Source organism: Takifugu flavidus, chromosome 12, assembly GCF_003711565.1.
Source record: "Takifugu flavidus isolate HTHZ2018 chromosome 12, ASM371156v2, whole genome shotgun sequence".
NCBI classification, from domain to species: domain Eukaryota; kingdom Metazoa; phylum Chordata; class Actinopteri; order Tetraodontiformes; family Tetraodontidae; genus Takifugu; species Takifugu flavidus.
Genome location: NC_079531.1, coordinates 15,163,903 through 15,191,217, shown reverse-complemented (window position 1 = coordinate 15,191,217; position 27,315 = coordinate 15,163,903). Strand labels below are relative to the sequence as shown.

Here is a 27,315-nt window from a genome sequence, read left to right as displayed (position 1 = left end):
CCTGGGGAAGGCTGCAGCACCCAGACGCTACCCGAAGCATCTTCTAGAATTTTGATTTCCTGTTCTAATTTTGACATGTTTATTCTCTCTTGTCTCCTTTTCTAAAAATATCTATACATAGTTTGAAGTATTTTTAACTTTTTTTTAGTTTACTTTATTTTTTACTAAGTCCTGAGGGAAGAGGGGCGCGGCGCCCTAACACCCTCGATGGGCCAGCCGCCACTGCTATGTGTTATCTGTGTAAGAGAGGAAAAATCAGACTGTGCTTATCTTTGAAATTGTGTATGTGGGTGTAAAAAGATGTGTGTGTGTGTGTACATGAGTGTCAATGCATGTGTGTGTGTTTAAGAGCATCTTAATCCTACCTGCCAAAATTATTTTACAGCCTTCACTCATCCCCTCCCATCTTTGTAAACAGAGGAAGAGAAGATTAGTCACACCTCCTCCACTCTTGTTCCTACTCTCACTTTATCCTCTGTTGCACAAGTGTGTTTCTGCGCATGTTTGTAAAAGGACGTGTGCAGATGTGTTATTGTTTGTGGGCGCACACCAAGGTTTGGTTTAAAAATCCGTAGAAAAGGAAAGAGTGAAGCGCGGCTATTCGCAGAGAACCCAAGTGCTCTTCAACGGCTCATTTTCTGCAGAGTTGACTCAGCCGCTCGACATTTTCTGTGGAGAATCGTGCAAGCATACCTATTCCTTAGTTCGCGATTTAAAACGAAGAGAGAGAAAAATAATACTCACAAGTGAAACAGAGAGCAATGTCAGCCATTTACATATAGAACGCATACAGAGGACATAAAGCCTTTTTCATAATGAAAATGACCACCCTTCCCATCATTAATCATTCATGTGGGGCTTTGAAAATGTGTGTTGGGGCACTTTTGTGTTCCCTGAGTTCAAATGGAAGAGGGTGGAATTTAAAACATGATTATGATGTGTTTAAAACTGACATAAAGGTGACAGTGTAATCATTCTGTCACCAAAACAGCAGCCTAGGCTATGTCGTTGGGTTTATTTATTTATTTATTTTACATATTTTGTGAATGACGTGTCAATATGTGAGAAAGTGCTGATTTTTACAGAATTATTTAACATAACTTTATACCTTTTTTTTCATTCTTGTGCTCTCATTTGTGTGTCAAGCCTTTTGTTTTTTACACACCTATATCATATCAATAGCTTGGCCACTTAAATTATTTTTTAATGAATAAAGTAAGATGTACAAATATACATTCATAAAAACATTTTTAGTTGATTCATTTTATAGACATGCAGCATGTTGAGTGGAGTCTCGTGCTATTTTGAACAGTGATTACAGTTTTCTTCATCAATGATTTGACTGAATTGAGGGAATAAAAGTGATTTATAGAGCGATTAGAGGGAGAGATCGATGAAAAGGATTGATCAAAAATTCTCTAAAAGGTTGACAGATTAACAGATGGTCAGATTAAAAGAAATTCATGCACGCATAAACAGACAGGAAAAGATCGAGGGGGACAGATGGGTAATCTCATGTACCAAGCCTTTACTCTGTTGCCATGGCAGCAGTTATATACCAGCGAGAGTGGTGGACAGATATGCTAACACTCGCACACACACAGAAAAATCTTTTTTTGATAAAATTTTCAGTGTTTTTCAAGCATTAACAGAGGAAGTGGATAATGATATAAAACTATAAAAACATAGTGACATTGTGATAGGATGAGGAAAAATTAAAAAAAAAACACCTTTGAGAATAAAAAACCCAAATAAGACCTTCCTCCCACCCACCACCCCCAGGCTGCCCAGAGACAAAAGCTGCAGAGAGATGAGATGACTAGATTTACTCCTTTAGTTTCCTGGCCATTAACATCCACTGATCCATCTTGGATTCATTGTCTCCCATCACACACAGCTCCAGCCCCAGGTAAATTTGAAAAAAATAATTCCAAAGCAAATATATTAATAAAAAAATAAAATGTTCTTTGACCCTGTCGTGATCCTGCTTGAACAGGTCGCGAACCTTTTTGTTGCTACTGCAAAACAGCCTCGTTATTATTAGGTCTGCCATACTGGGCAGCCTGCTAGCTGCCACAGTGTGAAGTAACAAACAAATTAATGCAACTGTATTATATTTTAAAATGATGTGCAAGAACCGTTTTAAACTGAAGGAAGGAAATATTTTTTACAATGTATTTGAAGGGTAATGGAATAATCACCAATTAAAATAAAAATACAAATAATCGAGCTGCAATTCTGCTCATCTTACAAGATCTAAAGGGAATGAACTCCGCTGTCCGCATATGATTCAAAATCAGTCAGTCAAAAGGGGAATCAGCCTTTCAACTGATCCTCCTATCTCTAAGGGAACCCAGCCACCCTGTGTAGAGCTACTTGCATCCGCAGTCTTGTCTTTTCGGTCCAACTTGCCCAACTTTCATGACCATAGCTGAGAGCTTTGAGCTTTGATTTTCAACTCAACGCTTACGTCACCACAACTGTCTGGTACACAAACTTCATAACTGCAGAGGCTGCACCAATCCGCCTGTCGATCTCACGCTCCATCCTTCCCTCATTTTTCAACAAGACCCCAAGACACTTGAATTCCTCCACTTGAGACTGGACCTCTTTCCCAAACCAGAGAGGGCAAGTCACCCTCAAGAACCACGGCCTCAGACTTGGAAGTGTTAATTCTCATCCCAGTTGCTTCACACTTGACTGCAAACTACCCCAGCGTGTGCTGAAGGTCCTGGCTTGATGAAGCCAATAGACCAACATCATGTGCAAAAAGCAGAGATGATATCCTGTGGTTCGCTAAATAGATTCCCTCCGGTCGCTGGCTATGCCTACAAATTTTGTCCAATAAATTTATGAGCATTGGTAGCAAAGGGTACCCCTGCTGGAGTCCAACATAGACCAGGAAACAGGTCTGACTTATTGCCAGCGATACAAACCAAGCTCCTGCTCTGGTCATAGAGAGATCCAACAGCCCTTAGCAAAGAACCCCAGACCACATACTCGCAGAGCACCCATACAGGATAACATGAGGGAAATGCGCAAATGCCTTCTCCGAACCAACAAAGAACATGTTGACAGACTATATTGTTCCTTCTGAAACTAAGGTGCAACTATGGGCCGAATTCTTCTCTCCAGTACCCTGGGATAGACCTTCCTAGGATGGCTGGGGAATGTGATCCAACTGTAGTTGGAGCACACTCTTTGGTCCCCCCTTTTAAAAGAGGTACCACCCCACTGGTACACCACACTGTCCAAAACCACATTGAAATGTTGCACATATGTGTCAGCCACAACAACCTCCCAACATTCAGAGACTTGAGGTACTCAGGGTGTATCCCATCCTCCCTTGGAACTTGCAGACTACCTCATTGACTTCAGTATGAGTGATGGACAAGCCCACCTCAGATTCCCCAGCCACTAATTCCTCAGTCTAAGGCGTTTCAGTATTAAGGAGCACCGCCCTCCCCTCCGGAGGCACCCGACAGTTTGCCAGAATTTATTCAGGGTTGACCGATAGTCCTCCATGGCCAAATTGAACTCCTTCTGGACCCAGATTTTTGTCTCCATGACAGCCCGGGCTGCAGCTTGCTTGGTCAGCCGCTACCCATCAACTGCGTTGGGACTCCTACAGGCCAACACGGACCTATTCTCTTTAGTGTGGCAGGTTGAAGCAGGAAAGCCTTTTTCACGCGCAATGGTCAATGATCTGCGATGCAAAAATCGACTCACTGCTCCATCATTTACTGGGTTTCAAAGTAGGTAATGTATAGAAATAAATATATAATGAGTTGAACAATAGTTTTCAGATTTAAAACAGCCTGTGATGACTACAGATTGTAAGCATGTAGACCAATGTCTCATGACTAAAGCATCATTTAGGAATAACCAAACCAAAAACACAGCTAATGAAACACACAAGGAAGGATGGGCAGATTTTATTCGAGTGTCTGATGTATGATTGAATAAATATGATTATTATCACAACATATTCAATGGGAATCGTATACATTAATGCATTATGGGCATAAACCACCTTACAGGGAACTACCTGCACTTTAGGAAACATACCCAAACATACACTAAAAATGTGGAGTAATATGAGGCTTAACATATCAGCCTAATACTACTATCGAAAAACCAGGTTAAGTAGATTCAGGAACAGTTCCTTTCTCAGAGCAACTGTGGTCTAAATTTGTGATAAATTCAGGTAAATCATGAAGACGCACGCACCTTAGTGAAGATGCGAAGCATTTTATTTTCATTTTTTTAAGCATTCATTTATTATGTGTGATAGCGTGAGTATGATGTATGTGCTTTTTAATGTGCTTTTATGACGCACCATACTGGAGCAGTGCCCCAATTTAGTTGTATTTTTTATGCAATTACAATTAATGACATTCTGGTTCTGTGTAATTTGGTACAAATAGGATTACAACCCACCCGACACCGACATAACCTCTTAGCTTATAGCCTGGAACCTTGTAGCCTGGAATGTGAACATGTTCTCATTTGTTAGCTCATCTATGTGTGACACATCACTATACTGAACCACGGTGCCCTTTTTCCTTGTTTGTTTAATCAGTTTAAGGAGCCACGCATTTATAGTCTGATAGAGATTTTATACTTTTCTTTTACAGCAACGATTTAATGAACGCTAACAAAGTTTAATTAATAAAGAATATTTACAACATTAACAATAAAAATGACAATTTGCCATTTTAGATAATATTTTCTTCCATGTTTATTTGTATCCCTGTAGTGAAGTCAGCTGTATCATTTGTTTCAAAGTAGCCTACCACTGAGCTTAGCTTAGCTACAGTTGCCAATAGTTCTTGGCAATTTTCACAGCAGTGCCATTAAGTGTGAATTCCTGTGGTAGTTTGAGTACATAATGCACGTGGACCCCTTAACATCACTGGACTTGGCCAATAATAGTCCAGATGCATCCGCTGAACCACCCCCAGATAGCTCGGTTATGATGGCGAGCTGGCACGTGTGATCTGTGCATGTGCTACATACAAACAGTGACCGGTTTTGACCTAGCATGAACAGGTATTTTTGGAACGTCGCGCAGACGGCACAATGCTTGTGTACCTAACAGAACTCAATATTTCAAAAGTGATTCTGAATCGCTAATGTTCAGTTAGCTACATTAGGAAACGTTACCCTATAATGAACTGGCGACTTGTCCAGAGGGCAGCCAATGACAGCCAACGTAGGTTCCCCGTCAGCACTTACATACAATGAATGAACGAACAAGTAATCGTTTCAGCCTGGTTTTACTCACTATTCTTAAAGGAAAAACATATTTGAGCCCAAGTTTCGCTTTTCTAGTGTCCAGATTTGTGTTTTTTGGTGAATATCGTCATTATTTTGTTTCCCTCACTCCCTGCTGGAGTTCGCTCTCGCTCACTTCCCACGAGGAAGAACAAACCATAAACCAAACCAGTTAATAACAATTTAACAATGACTTTTTGGCTTCGTTTTAGCTCGGATTCTCTAGGGTGAATATTCTGTAAATTAGTTTAGTCTACATGTATTTTGTCGTAAAGTCGACGGTGGAGGCCCTAATGGGCTGTGGACCTTTAGAATTGTCACCAGCTCCTCCCCCCATACAACAGCGCTGATTTATTGTGGTTCTCTAATAAGCAGAGTGTTTTTCCTTTTGTCCTTGTTTCTCATGCTATCAGTTTCCAGTAGCTGTATGCATTGTTGAATGTTTTCCCACCTTTTTCTTATCACTTTATCAGGCATTTCATCACCTACAGACACGTCTCAGGTCCAGCTCACATTAGAGAATTGGCTTTTCTGTTGGAAGTGCTATAGGTCGCGTGTAGCCCTTGATTGTCCTATGCTTGAATATACACTCTTAATCTGTAGTTAGCCTTTACCACAGAGTAATATCTACAGCAAACCTTTACAGATTATGAACATTCAAATGGATTTTTAACACGAAACAGAAGAACAATAACAAGTAAAAAGCACTTGGAGAGCACAGACTTTATCCAAGCAGGTCGTTTCCCCACATGTTACTTATACCTGTTGTATAGTATATACCCCTATAGAGGCAGTAGTAGTACAAGGTTACCGGTACACAACACAGCCTCAGAGAAGATCAAATACCAAAGTCCCGCTGGTATCCAGAACATCCTCAAAATTTGATGATCTGCTCCTTTTCTCAACATTTCCTGAAAATGTTGTTAACTTACACTTACTCCACTCGTAAAACAAAGCGAACTACGTTGGTACCACGTCGGTATTCTGCCATCTCCCAAGCCAGTAATTCCAAGATTCAGATCTCCCCAATAGCAACTAAACCACAGCTCAACTTTAAGACACTTCACAGTCGGAGCCCTTATTTGCGACAATGGTAAAGTTTCAACAAAAGAATAAGACAAGTAAATGTGGGAAAAGGTAGTCGAACAATTCAATTCACTGTTGAATGGTGCTGGTGGTGGTTCAGATGGACTTCCTGGAATACCTTTTTAGATAACCAATGACTCGTATGGTGATATGCGCTGCTGCTCGGTGGTTCACAGACTTAACTTATATCTTGTGCTATACGTGGATTCAGTATCAGTGACTTCAACAAGGAGGGTCCAACATTTCCATATGATTCCTGTCAGAATATTTTGTTACCCCCTTGAGACTTATTTTAGGTTGGACCGACGCTATTTCAGGTTTCCACAGACATTATTATCTCAGTTTTTATTTCTATAGGAAATACATATCTTTAGGTATGCACTAAATATATGAACTATAGAGGGACACAGACAGAAAGGTATTTTCTAAATCACGAATAATGACATGGTGATTTACATTGTTTGCCACAGAGGAAGAGCACAAGGGATGACTTCATTAAATACAAATATGATACACGTGGGACTGTCCTGTGTTTATGAGCACATTAGTGTTGCACGTTAGTGTTAACTACTGCTAGCATTTGTAATGCTGTCACACTGTAAAGTGCTGCCAGGTCAGAGCAACTCTTCCATCCAAACCACCCGACAAGTGCAAAACAAAGTTTAAAAAAGATATCTGCCCAATGGCGTCCAGTCCACCTCCTTTTGCTCAATCCACTGTTTCACATTGTGTGTGTGTGTGTGTGTGTGTGTCTGCGTGGCAGGGCCAGTCATCATGGCTTGGCTGTATTCTACAGTGCATGTGTCTCCAGTATGTTAGTAATGCTACTGGAGACTCAGCTCTGTTGGAATAACAACCAGGACCCATTGCTACACCACTGGCCTCACGTGTTCTGTGTAGAGGAAAAAAAGGCTTTTTGTCAGGTCGCTAATTCATCAGAAAGAGATATTACCAATGAACAAGTGTGTCCCCTTTCTCTACAACCCTTTGGTAAACAGGTTTGTCTGATCTTACTCAGCTCATTCTTCTGCCGCTGATTAATGGTTGTGTTCAGGTGTGAGTCAATTTTCATGCAAATTAGCTCAAAATAGAAGAATTTGGTGATTCTATGTGTCTTTCTTAGCACTTGTCTAAGGTGATGAAGCCAGGCGCAGCTTTTCGAGACCTTTGAAATCAATTTTAGCAAACCTATCACGTTATCACAATTGTGTGTTTTTCAACCATTTTTTCTTTACACTTTTTTTCAGTGAAAAATATCACAAGGCACACCACCAACCCAGAATATTTCAAACCGACACTGTAGCCTAATGCAGGAAATAATGAAAATATAGTCTCTCCATTTATTTACACTCACTCAGTGTGAAATATGGGCCTGTTTGGAGGAATGAAGCTCCTCATCAACCGCTCTCAGTCTCGCTGTTTGTTTTTTTATATGCAGTTGCATCCTCGGTGAATCTCAGTCCAAATAAAAGATAGTTTTCGCTGTATCGCCTCCAGCTCACCTTCTTTGTTTTCTTTTAGACTGCACACGTTTGTCTGGGTTCGAATGTTGTCCAGCGCCCAGTTCAGCGTTATCAATTTGCCTTTTCGAAAACCCTCTCATCACTGTCGCTATAGTCCCGCTAGCCACAATACTACTACCACCGCTACCTGTCACATGCATGCATCGCTAATCCTCTTGTCTCCATGTACAATCGACCAACACAGTCGAGCCAATTAGCTGACCTCTTGCCCCCTACTGATATGGAAGAGTAATGCGTAATTGCCCTGCCAGTGACACAGACAATCAAAAATGGGATATCATTTGCAGAAGGCAATGAATTCGCTTTTTTTCGACCAATTAGGTAAAATTGGGTAATTTCCCTCGGTAAATGTGAGGATCGCTCACGGCACACTAGTGGCTGAAAGCTACTGCTCTATAGGACTGGCAGTTCCGGCTGGTGACTATGCTTTGGTGTCATAGGGAGTCTGAACTGCACAGCGGATACGCGTTTGAGGTAGAGTCAAGCCCTCAGAGCGATGTCACCCACAAGTTGTACAACGTACATGGCCGAGATTTTCCACAGGACTGAGCTTGTTTTCCTCTGAATGGTTAGCGAACTTCTCTAAGTGGTTTCCCCTTGTTGCCTCCAGCTTCTCTGGGTCTGGATGCCTCATAGTGCTGCCTTCACTAATTGTTAGATGCCGCTGATGCTAGCGGCAGCGTGTTGTCTATCTCAGGTGTTGGTTTGTTTTACCTGTACACAGTTTGGCAGACGGTGGTCAGCAGGGATTTGGGGGATATCTGCAAGGTTGCAGGGTTCCACTTATTAAACAATTTCTGTTTTCAGAAGATTGTGGGTCCGAACAAGGCAAGCCTTCAGCATAAATATCGTCAGCTGTTGGTTTCTCTTGGTGGTCACGATAAAGGCCATTCTGTGTGTAGACAGCTTGTGTCCTTATGGATTATTGATGTTGTGCTCTTGAATATGCAAGATACTCGTAATGTGGCAGGTTTCCACACTTCCAGTGCAAATGTTGTAGTTTTTGTTGACAGACATTCCTGCGCTAGTGTTCATACTCTTAATGTTGCACTCAAGCATGTTCAGCTGTGCCGCGAATGGCTGAACGCTGCAAACACAGGCAGCAGGAGAATAATGCTGCAAATTCAGAGACACTGAGCGGGAGCAAAAACATACAAACCCGGAAAAACAAAAGCGGAAAAACAATGCTGCAAACGGGAAAACACACAAAAGCCTAAAACAACTGCAAGAGAGAAATGTGGCTATAATGATAAATATAAACTCGCCACGTAACTTCCCTGCTCTTCTTTGATACTGCAGCCAATTATTTTAAAAACACATAAGGGATATTCTAGCCTTTTGTTCTCCTCTCTAAAGGTTAGCTAAATTTGATTTGAGAATCCCGCTCGTCTGTGAGGGCTGTCAGCTCCCCCTAGTGGCCTGGGGCACTTCAGCTGTGGCGAGAATTTCTCGCATTTCTCTCTTGCAGTTTATTTTTGGGTTTTGTCTTTTTTCCCTACTTTTCGCTCACATTCATTTTGTGGGTTTGTACATTCTGCTTAGTTTCTGCGATTGCGGTGTTTTTCTCTTGCGGCGTTTGTTTCATGTGCTTTGGTTTAAGCATCATTCCTGTGTTTGCAGCGTTAGGCCGTACTCTTTTTACAGTGCATTTACGCCCGTCAGCCACCGTGAACACAAGCAATGACACAGCAAACAAGATGCCGTTGTCGCCTTGGTACACTGGAAAATTAATCACGAGCTTTTGTTCTGGCTGACATGTCAATCAGTGTGTCCGACCAGGCTTTAGAAGGAAGAGGACAATGGTCTTGAAGTCACTGAGGTTTTTCCATCAACATAACGGTGCAGCGTCCCCTTTTCCTTTTTTCAATCAACTGTTGGGACTCAATTGGAGCGAGGTCGGGTATTAGCGTATTTATTACTTAGTGCTGGTAGCTCAGTCTGTTGAAAAAAAAAAAATCAATCAATCAATTTCATGGACACTTACTCTAAAATGTTGCTAACTATACATTGTTTTACAGTTTGGAAGAGAAGGAGAAGGTATACCTTCAACAGGGACCCTAAAAATCACATTAAACATGCACAGCATTGACGGACAACTGCTCTTTAAATTCAAAATAGTGTTTTTTTTAATAAAGTATACCAATTCTAAATGAATTTTGCTGAATATAGCCATGTAGGCCAGAGAGAGAAGAGTCAACACAGTTGAAAAGAGAAACTGAGGGCAGCTCCTCCATTTTATGATTATTAATTGCGAGGCCTTTGGAGCGAGGCTGTAGTATCAGGGAGGGGGGACCTGTTGAAATGTGCCTGTTGATTTGTTCCCAGGATGCTTTGCTGCGGCTGGCGGCGGTCGTTGACGTTCATTCGCTGCGAGCAGCTTTTCGAGACAGCGTGCAGGAGCTCCTACCCCACACGGTATTGCCTCCTTAATTAACCCAACACATCCACAAACTATACAGTTGCACAAACATAATTTGCACCTCGCTGATGAATTTACCTGATTAATTACCTGATTAACATTTCCTGTTAAGGCCTGTGCAGTTGGGTGCTCCGACTGTGGGCTTTTTTTGGAGATCGGGGAGGGTTTTTGTTCAATGTGCATGTGTTATTTCAGGAATGTGTGTGTGTCTACATGCTGGATGGAGAGTCAAGACTGATTTGTGATGAGCCACCACATGAACTGCCAAAGGAGGGAAAGATCAGGTGGGTTATTTTGTGCGTGTGTGTGGGGGGGGGCCCAAGTATATAGTATGCATAGGATGTGGGGCCACTCACCGCACCATGTGTCCAAATGAGCTAGAATTGTGATCAACATACATTATCCTACATTGAGGCTCTTCAAGCCGGCAAACAATCAGCTTGATTGTGTTAAAAACATGGCCGGTTTTTACGCGACACTTTTTTTTTTACTCCGCAGAGAAGCGACCGTCCACAGCTGATGAGCTTCGGCGCCGCTCGCTCACGGCTGAGTGGAAAATTAGCACGCGATCGAGGCGGATCGAGTTCGACAAGAAAACACTGAAACCGTTCCATCATCCTCGGAGATTTTTGGGAGGGCTAATTAGCATATTTTGACCAGAACGCGTCTGATATTCCTTCATTTCAACTCCATTTACATTAAATGGTTTAATTTGTCACACATGAGGACGAAACTATTTTAGCGTCAACTCGTTGACAAGTGAGCATAACTCCCCTTTTCACACTCACACTTTCCAGGCAGGTTCCAGAGACCACCTCAAGTCCTGAAATCTCTTATCTCTCCAGGCTCCGCAATGCTGTCTGACTTATTTTCTCTCTGTTTAACGTGATGTAGGCGGTTCTCTTCCTCAAATAAGCCGGAGTTTTGTGTGTGCTGCTCACAGGAGTATCGTCAACCAACTGAATCGACGTCAGTGTAATGGCCTTCCTCTGTCGGAGCTGCCAGAGAAATATCGAGCATGCCTGGCAGCGCCGCTTCCAGCACACCGAAGAGGTGAGACGCTCCGGAAGACACAGGAAGCACATGAAGGGGGACGAAGTGACGAATGAAGTCCCCTGTAGTCTGTAGCAACACGAGGTGCATCACTCTGCATAAATCCATATGGTATCCTGTTCTTTCCTTCAGCCATTATCATTCCTATCCTGGACCAGAAGCAAAGCGAGGCCATTGCCGTCTTACTGGTGAGACCCCCTACTCAACAAACCAGCATTCGCTTTATAAATAAGTAATTACAAGTGCTAATAGCGCGATTATCTCTGTAAGCTCCACAGATTTCCCTTTTATAAACCTGATTAAAATGTGCTCACCTTCGACAGGTTGGCTGTAATTCACTCTCTGATCAGGACGAAGTTCACCTGAACACACTGGAAAAACATGCAAGTCTTTCCCTCCTTTACATTGTTTGCGCATAAAAGAATGAATAAAATAACCCTACCCGCATCTTCTCTACCACCACGCATGCACCAGGCATCGGTTGCATGTGTTCGCGTCCAGGCTGTCCAGGCATCCTACCAGAGGCCTCCTCTCAGCCCTTCTTCCGTACAGTCCCATGATGCACTGCTGCACCTCGACATCTCAGGCCATGATTACAGCCAACTGGACCGAGACATCCTCCAGCTTTGTGGTACGCATCCATGCCTGAAGACACGTTTATTTTTGACACTATGGATTAACGTCTACAACAATTAAACACATTGAAGAACCCCGAAGCCTCCTCTCTCCCCATCATATCTAAATTAGCCTTATTCATGAGTCCTCCCTCCATTTTAATCTATTTCTCTCTCTCGCTCTCTCCAAACTTTCAGGTGAGCTCTTTGACCTCGATGCTGCTTCTCTTCAGCTCAAAGTCATCAATTATGTACGTGGTATATGTTACTCGTGCACTCTCATGTGAACACACAAGCACAAGCAGATCATGATGCACACAGGAAGCCGAACCGGACATCTTCTTCAGTGGCTTCTTCAGACAAAGAAAAGAAAATTGCGCATAAAAATAAACGTGTCTCCGCCACAAACTCCCAACTCACCAATATGTTTATGGTTCTCATTCCTTTGACATTTATGACATTTCCCACTGTTGCCTGTCTCTTCTGATCCCCTTCACCCAGCATGGATCCTCTCTTTTATGCCAGGATTCTGGGATTTATGGTGTCGTTGGTCACTACTTTTCACAATGCATTATGGGATATATTCCATCCACTGAAAGGTTACAGTGACCCTCAGTCTATACGACATTTTTAAAGCGGTAATCTTGGTAATAATGGTTTGAGCTGTTGTAATGAAGCTGTCATTTGGTCAGAAGAAAGGGCAAAAATCTTCCTTTTTATTCTTTTAAACTATTAATGAGTGGTATATAAAGGAGATGTTGTCACGGATCTTTCCTGTAAAAGACACTATGTGTATTTTTTCTCCTGGACATTGCACCTCTCATCCAAGAGCTTCTCAAGTTCTAACTTAAATGGAGTTTTATACCATATAAGGACAAAACTTTATCCCAGGCATCATCACAAGCAAACATGATGTTCACTCGCATATTTTTTTGCCGTTCCTTATTGATTAATACGGCTGGAAATGTGCCACTTCCAACGTTCAGTGGTCCCGCCTTGCCCAGGGGACAATGGATTTCGTAGTCATTGCCAAACACAGATGACAATTTTACTGTTGCTGTTGAGGATTTAAACAGAAATTTAAAACCAAATTTAACGTAATTATGGAGTGCAACATCTTCAGTCTTGATGATTGACACCCAGTCTGTGGCTTTACGACACAGCCGAGTTTGCTAATAACGTGGACGAAATGATCCACGACCTGCTAACTGAACGCACAGTTAACGTCGCAGTAGAGGGAGGCTTTGTCCTGATTTCCAGAACTATTTGGATGATCTCATTATCTATGGCAACGGCTATGCCGAACTTGACCGAAACCTCAACGCTGGTTTGCAAATACTGAATAAGGCTGGATTTAGAATGAGATCAAATGCCAGGAATCATCCCCGCACGTCCTTGGCCGTACTATCGCCATAACTAGACGGCGTCCTTCCAGACCAAGAACACATTGATGCTGTTGTGAACGCTCAAGCAACTCCTTCTAGACAAAAGTATTAAAAATAATACATTTTATTCACGAGTTGAGTCTTGAGTCTGGATAAAAATAAAAGAGGGTCGATATTGCGGTCAGATGGCGCAGTGAGGCGGATGGAGGAGTGGTGATCTGGAGGAGGTCAGACCGACTGTAGTCAGGAAGGAAGCACTTACTTGTTTGTGGGCTGCAGAGAAATGGCCGACACACTTGTGGGTCATCCTCTACTCTTCATACTGGCTGTCAGCCACTGCGGACTCTGATCAGCGAGCGCTACGGCGACACGGCTTTCGAAGGTCATCGACGATTGGTCGTACTGAGCAATGGCCTGTGACCAGCCAAAATGGATTCAGAAGAAGCCTCATGTGTCCTCTGCCGATCTAATGACAAATCTGCTTCTACTCATCTGCCCCTCTGGAACCAGAGCCAGTTCCAGTCCCCTGATGGGCCCTGGAAAAACCTTGGACTTGACATAGTAGGACCTTTTGAATCGGCTGTCCCTACCTGTAGGTACGCAGTACCATTCCTAGTGGTCTGGCCTGTTCTCACACCAGCACTGCCTTCAGTCGTCATGGCAACCCCGTCAAAGGTTTTCATGGTGTTCTCAGAAGTTGCATCCAAATGGTAGAAAATTTGTACCAACGTGGACATTCTTCCTTTACCGTCTGCTGCATCTACACAAGATGTTTTTGCTTGCAACTTAGTTAGAAAAGTTCTTTTTGTCCAGGGGAAAAGTGAGGATAAGGAAGCCCCCTGGTACTGTATGAACATCCCAGTGTTAGTGGCCCAAACTTCCTATTATCTTGCAGATGTTTAGAAGAACTCTTGCTGGCTGACTTACGTTCTGTGGTTGGAACTGACGTCAAGCGCTCCAGGTTTTCTAGGGTTCATGACAGGAGCTCCTGTCGGGGGAACCACCCTCTTCAAGGTTTCACGTGTCACAATTGTCCCTCACAGGGGCTTTTCTATTTTTTGGACCATTCTCTGTAAACCGATGAAAGTCCCCATAGATCATCAGTTTCTGAAATACTTAGATCGGCACCTCTGGCACCAAAAACCAGACCGGATTCAATCCAATTCACTTAAATCCCCTTTCTTCCTTATTCTGATGCTTGGTATGAGCAACTCATCTGTGTTGTGGCCATGTGATTGGTTGATTAGCTTTATAAGCGTGCCTAATAATGTGGCAGGTGAGTGTAGATAGCAAATAACATAATAAAATGACTGTTTGTTCCTTGAATTTCAAGACGGCTCACATTTTTCTTCATTTAAAAATGTTCTGCATCATTTCTATATGTTTAGAAATGTTTTAATCTGTATCTCAATATGGAGCAAAACACTTGTTATCATATTTATATATTGTATTTACAAGGAATTAGCGTCCGGATGAGATTAATTTTGTCATTTTCGACAACATTGATAAAATATTCACTTTTCCTCGGCTCCATTCTTAACAAGTGCCAGTGGCCGATATCATATGCCACATTTCAAGCCTCATTCTGTTGTTTGTCCTGCAGCTGCAGCAGCAGACGCAGTCGGAGTGCTGCTGTTTGCTGCTGGTGTCTGAGGACAACCACCAGCTCTTTTGCCAGGTATGCGCAAACACACACTCACACACACCCACACCAAAAATACATCAACAACAGGCTTTTGGACTAACCTGATCTCTTTGAGTTGTAGGTAGTTGGAGACAAAGTCCTGGAGGAGGAGATTAGTTTCCCGGTGAGGTCCACGGCATTGAACGAACCCTTCCTAAATTCTCATTAGTGTATCCCTTGTATGGCGCACTGGTGTCACCTATTTCATTTAACCTTGCCTTGAAGAGAAAGCTAAATGAGGGGCGAAATGAGAAATTAGGACTTAGGCTATTTGAGAAGCAGTGGCAGACAGCGATATTAGCCATCAGGAACCCCCAGACCGGAACAGCTCGGATTCAAAGATATTGGGAGCGGTTGGCGTTCCTGGCTGCTGCGTATAGAGACAGAAAAAGATTTCCCCAAACACAAAGGCATTTCCTTAATAATGGAGAAACGCCCAAAAAAAAAGCTGTAAACTTCTGAAAATGTGCCTCTGAAATGCTGGAGAATAATTTTCTCAACTGAACCTTCCTTTAGTTCTTTGAAGACATTTCACCTCTTAGGCTTCTTCATTTCTAAATGAACTGGTGGGAATCCCTGAGTTTTATGGATGAATCCCATCGGTTGTAGTCGTCTGTGTCCTTAAGGGCAGGTGATTATGTGCTAGTGAGTGGGAATGACTGGCAGGCAACTGGTGTCCACCTCCTCTGTTCAGTGATGGTCATTAAAGCTTAACGAGGATGGCTCGTTAGGACGTTGGATCCGGATCTAGTCCGACTAAACCTCTCCGTTGGCTGGATTGATATGTTTGACTCCTCTCTGCCTAATAAAAGCAGTGGAGTTGCTGAGGTGAGCTGGGGCTTGTTATCTGTGGTGATAGCCTTGGGCGCCCCCCAGCAGGCAAACCGGGAGGAGAGGTAGTCACTGATGGTGGAGACAGACCTGGTGGGGAGCACCTCAGGCATTGGCAGGGGAGGGGGAGATCCGGGCTCACCGTTGGGGAGGCAGGCGGTGCAGCACCGGCGTCTCCACATCCCTGCTGACACCCGGCTATCGGAACGGGCCCCCGCGGCGCTGCTTGACCTTTAGAACGCCCAGGGGTCCTTCATGAATCACGGCCAACACACGGCCTCCCTCAGGGCGCTCGAGACCGCTGTGCACAGCCTTCTCGCCGCGTAAACCTCATTCCAGCAAGACGGGTCACACACATTTCCTCTGGAACTTCTGGCCTGGTGGTCGGACTAAAATGTCCCCCATATGGAGGTCAGGTCATGAAGTTGGGGCTCAGCAGGTGAACGTGGGCCAGCACAGGTGGATCCTGTTATCAGTCATTTGTTTTATTAATCAATGCTGCATTTTCTGTGTAATTTTAAATTACCTTCCGTATCTTCCCGTTCTTCTGCCTGTGTCATGGCTCACTGCCCGCTGGGGGAGATCACAATTCCCCCTGACGGGAACATTTTGGAAAATCCCGCCGGTCCGATCTGTGGCAGTGCCCCTGTGTCAGGTTTTGGACTGCAAGGGCTCTAATGGGAACTTCATGTTGCAAAGGAAGCCCCATTTTTCAAAGATACAGCAGTCAGGTGAACATGAGGGCCTTCTGGGGGGAGGGACCAGCCTTTCAGGAGCATAGCCTCAGAGGAGGCCCTCAAACCTCTCAAGGCAGCATTGCGGTGCAGATTTGTGTGCTGGGTCTCATAGCCGCTCCGACTGGACTGTAAATGGTCGCAGTAGGACCCCAATTGGATTACACAGGAAAATAAACAGAGGTGAATTTGGGAATGATCTTGAGACAGATGACAGAGGTGTGAGAAGGTGACTGGGGACGAGAAGGCAGCAGTGAAGCCAACAAACTGTGTGAAGGATGGAGGTGGACCTGGCTGGTGAGCTGGTGTGACTGGGCAGACTGGTGCAGGCTTCATATAGGTCACCTGTCCGGTCTATATGGTGTCATTGTTTAATTCTGAATTTAATCTAAGCATCTAATCAGTATTAGCAGATGACACTTGTCATTCTTCTTTTATTTGTTATAGTTGGACTTTTCTTTCTTTATTCCTGCTTCTCTAACCTCTTGGATTGAATCTCTTCTGCGTAGCTTACATTTGGACACTTCGGTCAGGTGGTGCAGAAAAAACAGTCCATCACTCTTCAAGACATCACTGCTGTAAGGGACCTTTTTGGTTCTTCCTTGCTTGCTTCATGCCATTTAAAAAATATAACTTATTGCAGTATCAAAATGGCATTTATCTCTTTCTTCCTTGCAGGAAGAGTGCAGGCAGATGTCCACCATGTTGGGATGCAAGATCATGTCCATGCTCTGTGTACCAGTGGCGAGTAGAGCCACCGGACAGGTGGTGGCGCTAGCATGTGCCTTTAACAAGCAGGGTGGGCAGAGGTACAAATGTAGTGTGTTCACACTCCAACTTTGTTACATCACCCCTCCTCTGTATATCATGTTTGCAGAAAATACATTTTTAGCATATATATAGTATAATGAGAGGGTAGATTCTATGCATAACCCCAGTAGCAGGATCAATGGATCAGCTCCGATGATCATTTTGAAAAGCCGAACCAACAGCATCAAAGAATTACTACATTTGTTTTTCATGCTTTGTAGCTCTTTTTGCTACTGTTAATATTCATTTCAGCAGCCAAAAGAAGATCGATTCATGACTTAAAATTACTCATCGAACATTGAGAGACGTGGAAGCGAGTGACCGTATTCTAGTAGGACTTGTCAGGCTGTGTCAGACAGCGCCCTCTGTAGGTAACTGTGGGAACTGCATCAAACTGAATGGCGTCATTAAGGCCAATATTATTGAATTGATCAATCTGCTGCTTATCCAATTTTACTTAAAAGAAAGTGACAAATGTAGCACTTTTTTTTGGGGGGGGGGGTTTACCCCAAAAATTGACACTTGACAAACATGAGTATTTATGCCTTTAATATGTGTGTATGTGTCTTTGCAGGCATACAGAGGCAGATGAACATGCCATCCAGCACTGCTTCTGTTACACGTCAACGGTCCTCACTTCAACTTTGGCCTTCCAGAAAGAACAAAAACTGAAAGTGGAGTGCCAGGTACGCACACACCAACACACAAGTACACACATACGCATAAGCAATCATTTTCCTTTCAATGAGAGAACTTTATGAGCACTCTTTCTTTCACAGGCACTCTTACAAGTGGCCAAGAACCTCTTTACACACTTGGGTAAGTTGGCAACCGCCAGCCTCGGTGGTTATGTGGAGTAAAACGGTGAATGTATGTGACATCGTTCTCATGGAGTCACGTCAAATGGAGGTTACAGCAACGGTCATATTTCTAAGCACAAAATTCCCTTCAAAATGAGGGTTCCACCTCTCTATGGTAGCTCCTAATACTGACACCCAACAAAATAAACAATTTATCCCCTTATATTGTTGTATTTATTAAATTTTGCCTGCTTTCACCCCCCGTTCTCCCCCCCACCATCCATGTCTTTCAGATGATGTGTCAGTGCTGTTACAGGAAATTATAGTGGAGGCCAGGAACCTAAGTGGTGCAGAGATGTAAGCATCATCTCTAGAAGGATCTCTCTTTCTTTGTCTTTGTGTGCACGTGCGTGCGTGCGTGTGTGTGGGTGTCCAATGTTGCTCATCTCTCTTTGTTTAAAAAGGCAGCCTTGGCAGTTTGCTGTTAAGGCCTCTTTATTTAAAGAAAGGAGCTTAAACTCTACGCTAGCTTCTAACATTGATGCTTCTGGGGTTTTCCAGCTGTTCCGTGTTCCTGCTGGATCGACTCAGCCACGAGCTGGTGGCAAAAGTGTTCGACGGCGGCGTCGTTAGTGATGAAGAGGTGCGGAAGTGCTGACTTTTACACCCCTAATCTTTAGGGTTACCTTTCCTCATAAAGAGCATGATGTGATTATTGTAATGAGAGCAGAGCGGCAGAAGAGAATACACATTAATATCATCTATCATCTATTAATATCCTCTATTTTACATGTATCCCCTCACCAAGCATATATATATATATATACAGTACCTACCCCATAGGTAAAATAACTAGTATCTAAAGTTACTGAGTGCATGCAGTCATCAGGATGTATACAGAACAAGTTTAGCTCAACTAAAGTAATATTTAAAACCTGTCCGTTAATAGTCAATTTAGTCCTTTTAACATTTACTGTCAACAAGAAAAATAACAATTTGTTCTCTCTCTCTGTGTTTCTCTGTCTCTCTCCCTCTGTTTCTCTCTCTCCCTCTGTTTCTCTCTCCCTCTGTTTCTCTCTCTCCCTCTGTTTCTCTGTCTCTCTCTCCCTCTGTCTCTCTGTCTCTCTCCCTCTGTTTCTCTGTCTCTCTCCCTCTGTCTCTCTCCCTCTGTCTCTCTCTCTCTCTCTCTCTCTCCCTCTGTTTCTCTCCCTCTGTCTCTCTCCCTCTGTTTCTCCCTCTCTCTCCTTCACAGAAGGAGTTCCGTATCCCGGCAGATCAGGGGATTGCGGGTCACGTGGCCACCACAGGTCAGATCCTGAACATTAAGGATGCCTACTCCCACCCTCTCTTCTACCGTGGAGTGGACGACAGCACTGGCTTCAGGACCCGGAACATCCTCTGCTTCCCCATCAAAGATGAGACCAACGGTAGAACCTTTGACTTTTCACACGCAGGCACAAAACAGGCTGTTGAAGCCGGAATAACTTCCACGGAACAGGTCAAAGGCGATAGAAAGAACATCCAGGAAATTTGCCGACTCGGAAACTAGTTTGTCACGATTAAACATTGTCAGCGATGTGAATAAAGTTCTTGGAAAGACAATTTTGGGTGTCCCACATGTCCCAACAGTAGTAGGGACATCAAAGGGTAACTTATTTCTTTGAATAATTACAATTTAACAAGTCCATAAATTCCAAAATAAGGCAATATATGATAAAAATGACCGTCACTTCTAGACTCTTTCTTCTTTGCCAGATAATGGTGCTTTGATGTCGTCCTCTGTACTCCCTCCGTTCACCCTCTCTTCACCTCATTCGTCCCCTCCGTCACCGGTTGTCGTCTCATCACTCTTCCGTCTCTTCCAGAGGTGATCGGGGTGGCGGAGCTGGTGAATAAAATGAACGGGCCCTGGTTCAACCGTTTCGACGAGGACCTGGCCACGGCGTTCTCCATCTACTGTGGCATCAGCATCGCGCACGTACGTCTGAATTCATGCTAAAATAAGCCGGTCTCTGTGACCCCTGTCCAGGCTAAAAAGGCTCCGTTTGTCCCCTCAGTCTCTGCTGTATAAGAGGGTCCACGAAGCACAGTTCCGATCTCATTTGGCCAACGAAATGATGATGTACCACATGAAGGTAAACTCACATGTCTTCACCCTCCGTCCCGGGAACCGGAGATTACTGACAATGTCGATGCGCTCCATCTGATTCAGTTTGTGTGTGCCGCAGGTTTCAGGGGAAGAGGTCTCTAAGCTGCTGGTGTCCGGGATTGAGCCAATCAAGGAGATCGATCCCTGCTTCGCGGAATTCACTTACACACCTCGCTCACTACCTGACGATTCCACACCGATGGTAAAAGACCATAAAGTTCACACACAGCCTCATTTGTTCGAGCTACACCGCAGCGAACGACAATCTCACGGTCCCGTTTTGTCCTTCTGCAGTGTGTCCTCAGCATGTTTGAAGACATGGGCTTCATCAACACGTACAAGATTGACCTGCACACTCTCGCCAGGTCTGACAATGTCCGTTTTACAAACGCACTGTAAAAAACGGTGTGTATCCTAGTTCCGCTGTCCAGATTTAGCCTAGCTTAATCAGTGTTGTTGCGTCGTTACGCAGAAGTTTAAAGGAGATAAACTGTTCAAAGTGTTGCCACTAACATGGTTTACAGGACAAAGGAAAGCAACAAGTCACTAATTGAGCATTTATAGTTGCAGTAACAGCAGCTAAATGGACACACAACCTTTGTAGTCGTAGTAATTACAAAAGCAGAAACAAGTAAGAATCAGCAACACTTGATACTTTCCTGGTGTCAGGTTCTGTCTTATGGTGAAGAAAGGCTACAGGGACCCTCCGTACCACAACTGGATGCACGCCTTCTCCGTCAGCCACTTTTGCTACCTGCTCTACAAAAACCTTGGGCTCTCACGCTACCTCCAGTATGTGAACCTCTCTTCCTCCGTTGCTACAACGAGTGCACGAGCAGCTCCGTATTGCTAACGTTCCTCTTTCTCTAGAGACATAGAGATCCTCGCGCTCTTCGTCTCCTGTATGTGCCACGACCTGGACCACCGCGGCACCAACAACTCGTTCCAAGTTGCCTCGGTGAGAGCGCGGAAATTCCAAGTTTGTGCTAGCGTTAGCGGTCGGATGTCGGCCGTCGTGTCGCGTCATCTTTGCCGATTCGGAGCCCCAAAATACACACAATTACACACAATAGTCGCCATGAATAAATGAATGGGGAATCAACACGAGAGACAGCGCGGAACATAAATTATTCCGGTTTATGGATGCACACCAACACACTCATATCAATGTTTGTTTGTTTATTTGAGTCGGGGCAGATTTGTAACCATTGTCTAACACGCGTTTGATTTCATTTCTGTTTTCAGCAATCTGTGCTGGCTGCTCTCTACAGCTCCGAGGGATCCGTGATGGAGGTAATCTAAGCTCCACGTTACGTCACAGCCAGATGTGGAAGGCCAAGTTTTACCATGATAGAGATTAGAAACGTTCAGATTTAGCAAGTCAATTCTCCTACATGTATTAGATTTAGTTTGTAGCGCTGAACTCTTTGGTTGGATCTTGTTCCTGCTTCCTGTCCTCCTCCAGAAGATGCGTTTTAAAATGTTCCCGTCCTCTTCTGCTTGTCATGACAGCGGCACCACTTCGCTCAGGCCATCGCCATCTTGAACACTGTGGGCTGCAACATCTTCGAGAAGTTCTCCAGAAAGGTGAGGCACAACCTTCATTGGTTACAGCGATGGCGAGCGCACGTACGTGCACACTACGGTCCCCCGTGTGTTTTCAGGACTACCAGCGGATGTTGGACTTGATACGAGACATCATTTTGGCGACTGACCTGGCTCACCACCTTCGGATTTTCAAAGACTTGCAGAAGATGGCTGACGGTATTTGATGTTCCGTTTGTTTGAGTAACCGGAGGGTTGCCAGTTCAAATCCCGGGACCGGTCACAGGCCGGGGTGTGTGTGTGTGCCCGTCAATCATGCTCATTTGTGTCGTAGATGGATACAATCCCAAAAGCCAGACGCACCGCTCCATGCTGCTGTGCCTGCTGATGACATCGTGTGACCTGTCAGACCAAACCAAGGGCTGGAAAACTACGCGCAAGATTGCCGTCAGTTTAGATCAATAACAACCGCGCTGACCGGACGGCCCTGTGTGTCTGCCTTAAAATATCAATGACTATAACTAGGAATATCACAAACATCTAGTCGTTGGCTTAAATGTAGACATAATTCTCCTCGTCTGAAGTTCTGAAACTGTTTAACAATGAAGCTGATATAAAAGTGCTGCCCACTGCTCCTTGGCTTTGATCTTTGGAAGGTCAAAGGTGAAGGAAACGTAATCATCTATTCGCTCGGCTTATTATCAACATTTCCTCAAAAAAAAAGAAAATCCGGAAAACCTGATCTGAACTTGAAGCTGTTCCCAAACAGACGGACGCAGCAGCGCCGGCGGTCACCTAACGCAATTATGCGTAGCGGTTTGATCTTGGAAGCAGAGTAACAGAATTAAGACTTATTGAAAATAACGTCTGCTTCTGTCTGGCCACAGGAGCTGATCTATAAAGAGTTCTTCTCCCAAGGAGATCTGGTACGTCTTCGCTGATGACAAATGACATTTTAAAGCGTTTGCTAAGAACGTAGCATGTTATTTTGAGCCCCTTTGTCTGTGCGTGTGTGTGTGTGTGTGTGTGTGTGTGTAACAGGAAAAAGCTATGGGCAACAGGCCCAGTGAAATGATGGACAGAGAAAAAGCTTACATCCCAGAGCTGCAGATAAGCTTCATGGAACACATCGCCATGCCGATTTACAAGTGCGTATGGAAAACCCGCACGCGTCCGGTCTCATATTTAATATAAGATATAGAAATGTATCAGAAACACTAGCTAAAGATGTAGAATTTTAGTGTTATCATTAAATGATGATTAGATCAGATTAGACTGGATCAGATTACATAGTAACAAATGTGTTTAGCAAGATATCGTCCTGCCTCAAACAAATCTAGTCAGGAAGTCACACACTTTTGACTCAAACAAGTGTTTCAGGAAGACGCCCTTTTTCCTACTAGCGGGTTTTTCTTCCCCGCGTTAGCTACCAGAAGGAATGTGGCAACAACGAGCGCTTTTCTCTCCTCTCAGGCTTCTCTCGGAACTGTTTCCCGGCGCCGCCGAGCTGTACGAGAGAGTCGCCGCCAACCGGGAGCAGTGGACCAAAGTGTCCCACAAGTTCACCATCCGCGGGTTGCCGAGCAACAACAGTTTAGATTTCCTGGATCAAGAATACGAACTGCTGCAGTCAGAGGGCGCTCTGACCAGTGACGACCAATGCCTAAACGGTTGCCTTGACGATGCAGAGGGCGGGAGGTGTCAGTGATGTCGGCGGCCGCCTCGTTCTTTGATGTTTTACCGTGTCTAGCAGAAGATCTGCGCTCTGCTATCAATCGTTTAGAGAACAAAGGTTTTAAGGTGGATTTAAGTCAGACGGGGACGGATCCGTGCGAGCTAGTTCGGGAGGTTTCGCGCTTCAGGTCGCTGAAGTCCGCAGGTCAGGAAAGGAGGAAGCTTTTACGTTCTTTTTTCTTCTTTTTTTTTTAATCTTTCGTTTGTGCTGCAAGTCAAAAGTCCATTAATAAACGCCTGTTCCTGTTTAAGGGTGTAATAACACGCACATGTGTACAGGTGCTGTTCAGACAAAACAGGAAAAATAGCAACTTATTCATCCTTTTTAAAAAAAAGTAACTGTTTTTTTTGTGGGGTTTTCTATATCTCATTTTATTGCATGACAGTCTTTTAATATTTGAATTCAAGCACATCTCATTCTATTTAAATTCACCCTACATCATTTATCTCCAGTTGTATAGTTCATTTTATAGTTTATATTTATTTCCACCTCCTTTTAGATTCCCGCCTACATTTGTGTTACTTTTAAAAGTTTGAAGCAGCAATTTGACAATCAATAAACCAACAGATGCATCCTTATATTTCTAATCATGGAAAACCTTTCGCCATCCCATGACGCTCCGGATACAGATCCCTGGAAGCCCTTTAAAGTCCGAACCCATCCGTTCATCCCAATGTGCCACAGGAGTGGATTACGTCCCTGATTGTGTCATCCAGATCAGCCTTATCACACATATATGTTGCCTTTCTCAGAGCTTTCAAAAAATCTAATATATCTTCTTTTTTTTAATGGATGATTGTTGTATATTTGTTATAGACATAGTTTTAGTAGTGTGTGTGTGTGTGTGGACGACGGAGGACCAACATGTTTAGGTAGGTATATATTTGTTATGACTGTATTGAGACCTCATGATGTGTGTGTGTGTGTGGGGGAGGGATTTCAGTGTTCTGTTCGAAGGCCCTTAGATGGGGGGGGGGGGGGTGCTGCTGCTGTTGCCATGTTACAGAGACAAGGGGACTGATGGGGTGGATCATGACGCACACTCTCTTCCTCGCTGATACGAGATGAGAATTCTGGGATTGTTGGAGGTCAACGTGCGGAGCGCCCAGCGTCCCGTGGCCATCGTTCCCTCCCACCTATATGAACATTATAGCTTCTGTCATTTGCAAACCACTATTTTATACACGCATACCTGCCTTGTACATGGAACTGCAAATGTAAATGGTGCCTCATGTTAAATTATTCTTTTAATTTCCAGATATTATGTGTTAACGCGCGTTTGTGTGTGTGTGAGCGTTTTAACGAGTATTTGCTTTTCCAAATACACACGTGCCGACGTGTATATGTATACTTTTTTTTTTATTTTAGTCACTAAGAATTTTAAAATGAAAATGCTTCTAAGAATCTATACTATAGTATAGTTTTATATACTGAGGATGTGTCTGTCTGTTCCGGTGTTGTCAGGCCTACAGCTGCCATGCAAGTGTTGTTGATCCTTCTCCCAGCAGAGACCAGGCTGGATGTTCCCCTTTTGTCCCAGAAGCTTCTTCACTTTTGTTTTGTCCCAGCCGACGCTCTCTTGCTCCCGATAATCACCCGGTCCTGGATGAACGGGAGCGTTCTGTGCTCGACAGTATTCCGATTCGACAGGTTATTCGATTCCCTCACCAACAGAGCAAAAAGCAAACCTTCCTTTGATGATCCTTTGATGAGTTAGATCCAAACACCTCCACCAATCAGGTCGCCTCCACCCGTGTTGGGACTTACACCCCAAACGAACTACTTTAATTCCATAATTTAATGGAGGCTGTTAATCTTTTATAATTATCCAGTAGTATCGTATCGGCTCATTATCTATGTTTCCTGAAAACTCCGTTAAAATCCGATCTGAACTGTTGTTGTTGCTGCTGCTGCTGAAACAAACAAACAACGAAAGCTCTTTGGCGGAGGGAATCGCTCTAATTCTTGTCAAGAGATGAGATGCAAAACTCCCGACTGTGATGTGATACCAGGGAGGACGTTTGACATTAATAGTAATTGTTAAAAGTGGGAAAAAAAAAAAGTGTGATGTAAATAACGTTTTTAAAGAAAACATTTGTGTGTCCGTCCACGTCTGTCCAATATCACAGGAGAAGTATTTCAGTTATTTAATCTTTTTAAGGTGTTTCCTGTTTTTTAACAGACTATAAGACGGATGTGATGGATGAACGATTTTGTATTTGGGATATTAATATGATATTCTGCCATAAAGGAGCCTCCAAACTACTTTGTTAACAGATATATACTTTGTATCTGTGGTTGTGGTTGTGTTCTTCTTCATCAAAAGAATGACTGTGGATATTTTAAAAAGCCAAAGGGCAATGTCTTGGTTTCTGAAATAAAGCTTATGATTATTATGATCAGTCGTCGTAGAAGTAGTGCTGTAGTTTGTCTGATTACCCTTTTATATCGGCTCCTTTACACACATTTACTTAATAGTAGGATTTCTATCTGTCCGCTGATGTATATGATGACCAGAATAAAAGACTTGGCTGGGGAGAGTGTGATTGGGCACGGAACAAATGTCCATTAGACCTGGGCTGTGTCTGGAATCACACTGGTTTCCTGTTCACTACTCACCATAAATAACTAGTTGTCCTCCTTAAACTACCTAGTGGCCTCCATAAGCTTTGCTTTTACTTTTCCCTACTGCTTAATAACTATAAAACACTAGCTGGTTGTTGTCTTTATTAGTTTATTTAATTATTAATGAATAATTAGCATCCTGTTCAGCTTTTCGCGTGCAATCGCAAAGGATGATGGGATTTGAGGTGACCCCTCCACTTCCCGGCTGCCCCCCCTCAGACAGACACACTGGCCCATGTGTGTTAACTAAAAGTTAATATAGGACAATAACTATTTAATAATTATTATAACGACTCTCAGGTGACCACTCAGATCATTAGCATGCTAATGGTCCACAGGGGCTATATTTTCAAGCTCGGAGTTTCTGGTCGTCTCCGTGTTACCTTTGGATAAATAAGTATAAAGGATACATTTCTCACACTTGTATATATAATGTATAAATATACCTTCAACAGAGATGGCAGCATATCATTTTTGCTTCGTCACAAACAAGCTAACAACTAAATAAAAGACATTTGTAAAAACAAGATACTTATAATTAGATATATAGGTTGGGTTTTATTGCTTTATTTTTTTTTTGCTTTTTCCATCCACTGGTCTTGTTATAAGACCCAAACTTATAAAACTTCTACCGGAGTGTCGGGCCCAATGGAGGAAATGTTTGGTTCTAAAAAGGTATCGTTAAATAGATACTTGACTAGTCACATATTCTTAAACCACATAATCTGGTTGAACCACAAATTGCGCAAGTAACGTTCAAAGCATGTAATACACTGTTAGTGAGACACAGAAATGATCTTTAAAATCTTTTTTTAAAAGCTGAAACATTGTCCAGTATAAAAGGAAATATAAGGTTGATGATGATAGTAACAAAAATAAATAAATAAATCTATCTATCTATCTATCTATCTATCTATCTATCTATCTATCTATCTATCTATCTATCTATCTATCTATCCATCTATACAGTATGTCTAGATTCTGTGTCTTTTACTTTACTTATAAAGTTTTGGTGTTTTTTTATTTATTTGAATCTTTTTAAAAA

General features: G+C 43.3%; 1 protein-coding gene across 2 annotated transcripts in view; it reads left to right on the top strand.

The window, feature by feature from the left end:
* Window positions 1-26,059, top strand: part of LOC130534473 (cGMP-dependent 3',5'-cyclic phosphodiesterase) — a 52,083-nt gene extending 26,024 nt beyond the window's left edge. For both annotated transcript variants that reach the window (XM_057048564.1, XM_057048566.1), the window contains exons 3-31: window positions 10,212-10,301; window positions 10,501-10,589; window positions 11,249-11,358; window positions 11,491-11,546; window positions 11,682-11,741; window positions 11,833-11,989; window positions 12,171-12,223; window positions 14,961-15,035; window positions 15,124-15,165; window positions 17,116-17,184; window positions 17,285-17,415; window positions 17,991-18,102; window positions 18,196-18,235; window positions 18,510-18,573; window positions 18,778-18,859; window positions 19,469-19,643; window positions 20,082-20,194; window positions 20,274-20,351; window positions 20,445-20,567; window positions 20,660-20,730; window positions 21,035-21,157; window positions 21,236-21,323; window positions 21,611-21,658; window positions 21,878-21,952; window positions 22,030-22,129; window positions 22,245-22,357; window positions 22,798-22,836; window positions 22,952-23,058; window positions 23,384-26,059. In XM_057048564.1, the coding sequence (XP_056904544.1) occupies window positions 10,212-10,301; window positions 10,501-10,589; window positions 11,249-11,358; window positions 11,491-11,546; window positions 11,682-11,741; window positions 11,833-11,989; window positions 12,171-12,223; window positions 14,961-15,035; window positions 15,124-15,165; window positions 17,116-17,184; window positions 17,285-17,415; window positions 17,991-18,102; window positions 18,196-18,235; window positions 18,510-18,573; window positions 18,778-18,859; window positions 19,469-19,643; window positions 20,082-20,194; window positions 20,274-20,351; window positions 20,445-20,567; window positions 20,660-20,730; window positions 21,035-21,157; window positions 21,236-21,323; window positions 21,611-21,658; window positions 21,878-21,952; window positions 22,030-22,129; window positions 22,245-22,357; window positions 22,798-22,836; window positions 22,952-23,058; window positions 23,384-23,618 (2,718 nt within the window). In that variant the 3' untranslated portion in view covers window positions 23,619-26,059. The remainder of the gene's footprint in view (window positions 1-10,211; window positions 10,302-10,500; window positions 10,590-11,248; window positions 11,359-11,490; window positions 11,547-11,681; window positions 11,742-11,832; window positions 11,990-12,170; window positions 12,224-14,960; window positions 15,036-15,123; window positions 15,166-17,115; window positions 17,185-17,284; window positions 17,416-17,990; window positions 18,103-18,195; window positions 18,236-18,509; window positions 18,574-18,777; window positions 18,860-19,468; window positions 19,644-20,081; window positions 20,195-20,273; window positions 20,352-20,444; window positions 20,568-20,659; window positions 20,731-21,034; window positions 21,158-21,235; window positions 21,324-21,610; window positions 21,659-21,877; window positions 21,953-22,029; window positions 22,130-22,244; window positions 22,358-22,797; window positions 22,837-22,951; window positions 23,059-23,383) is intronic.
* The last annotated feature ends 1,256 nt before the right edge of the window (window positions 26,060-27,315 follow it).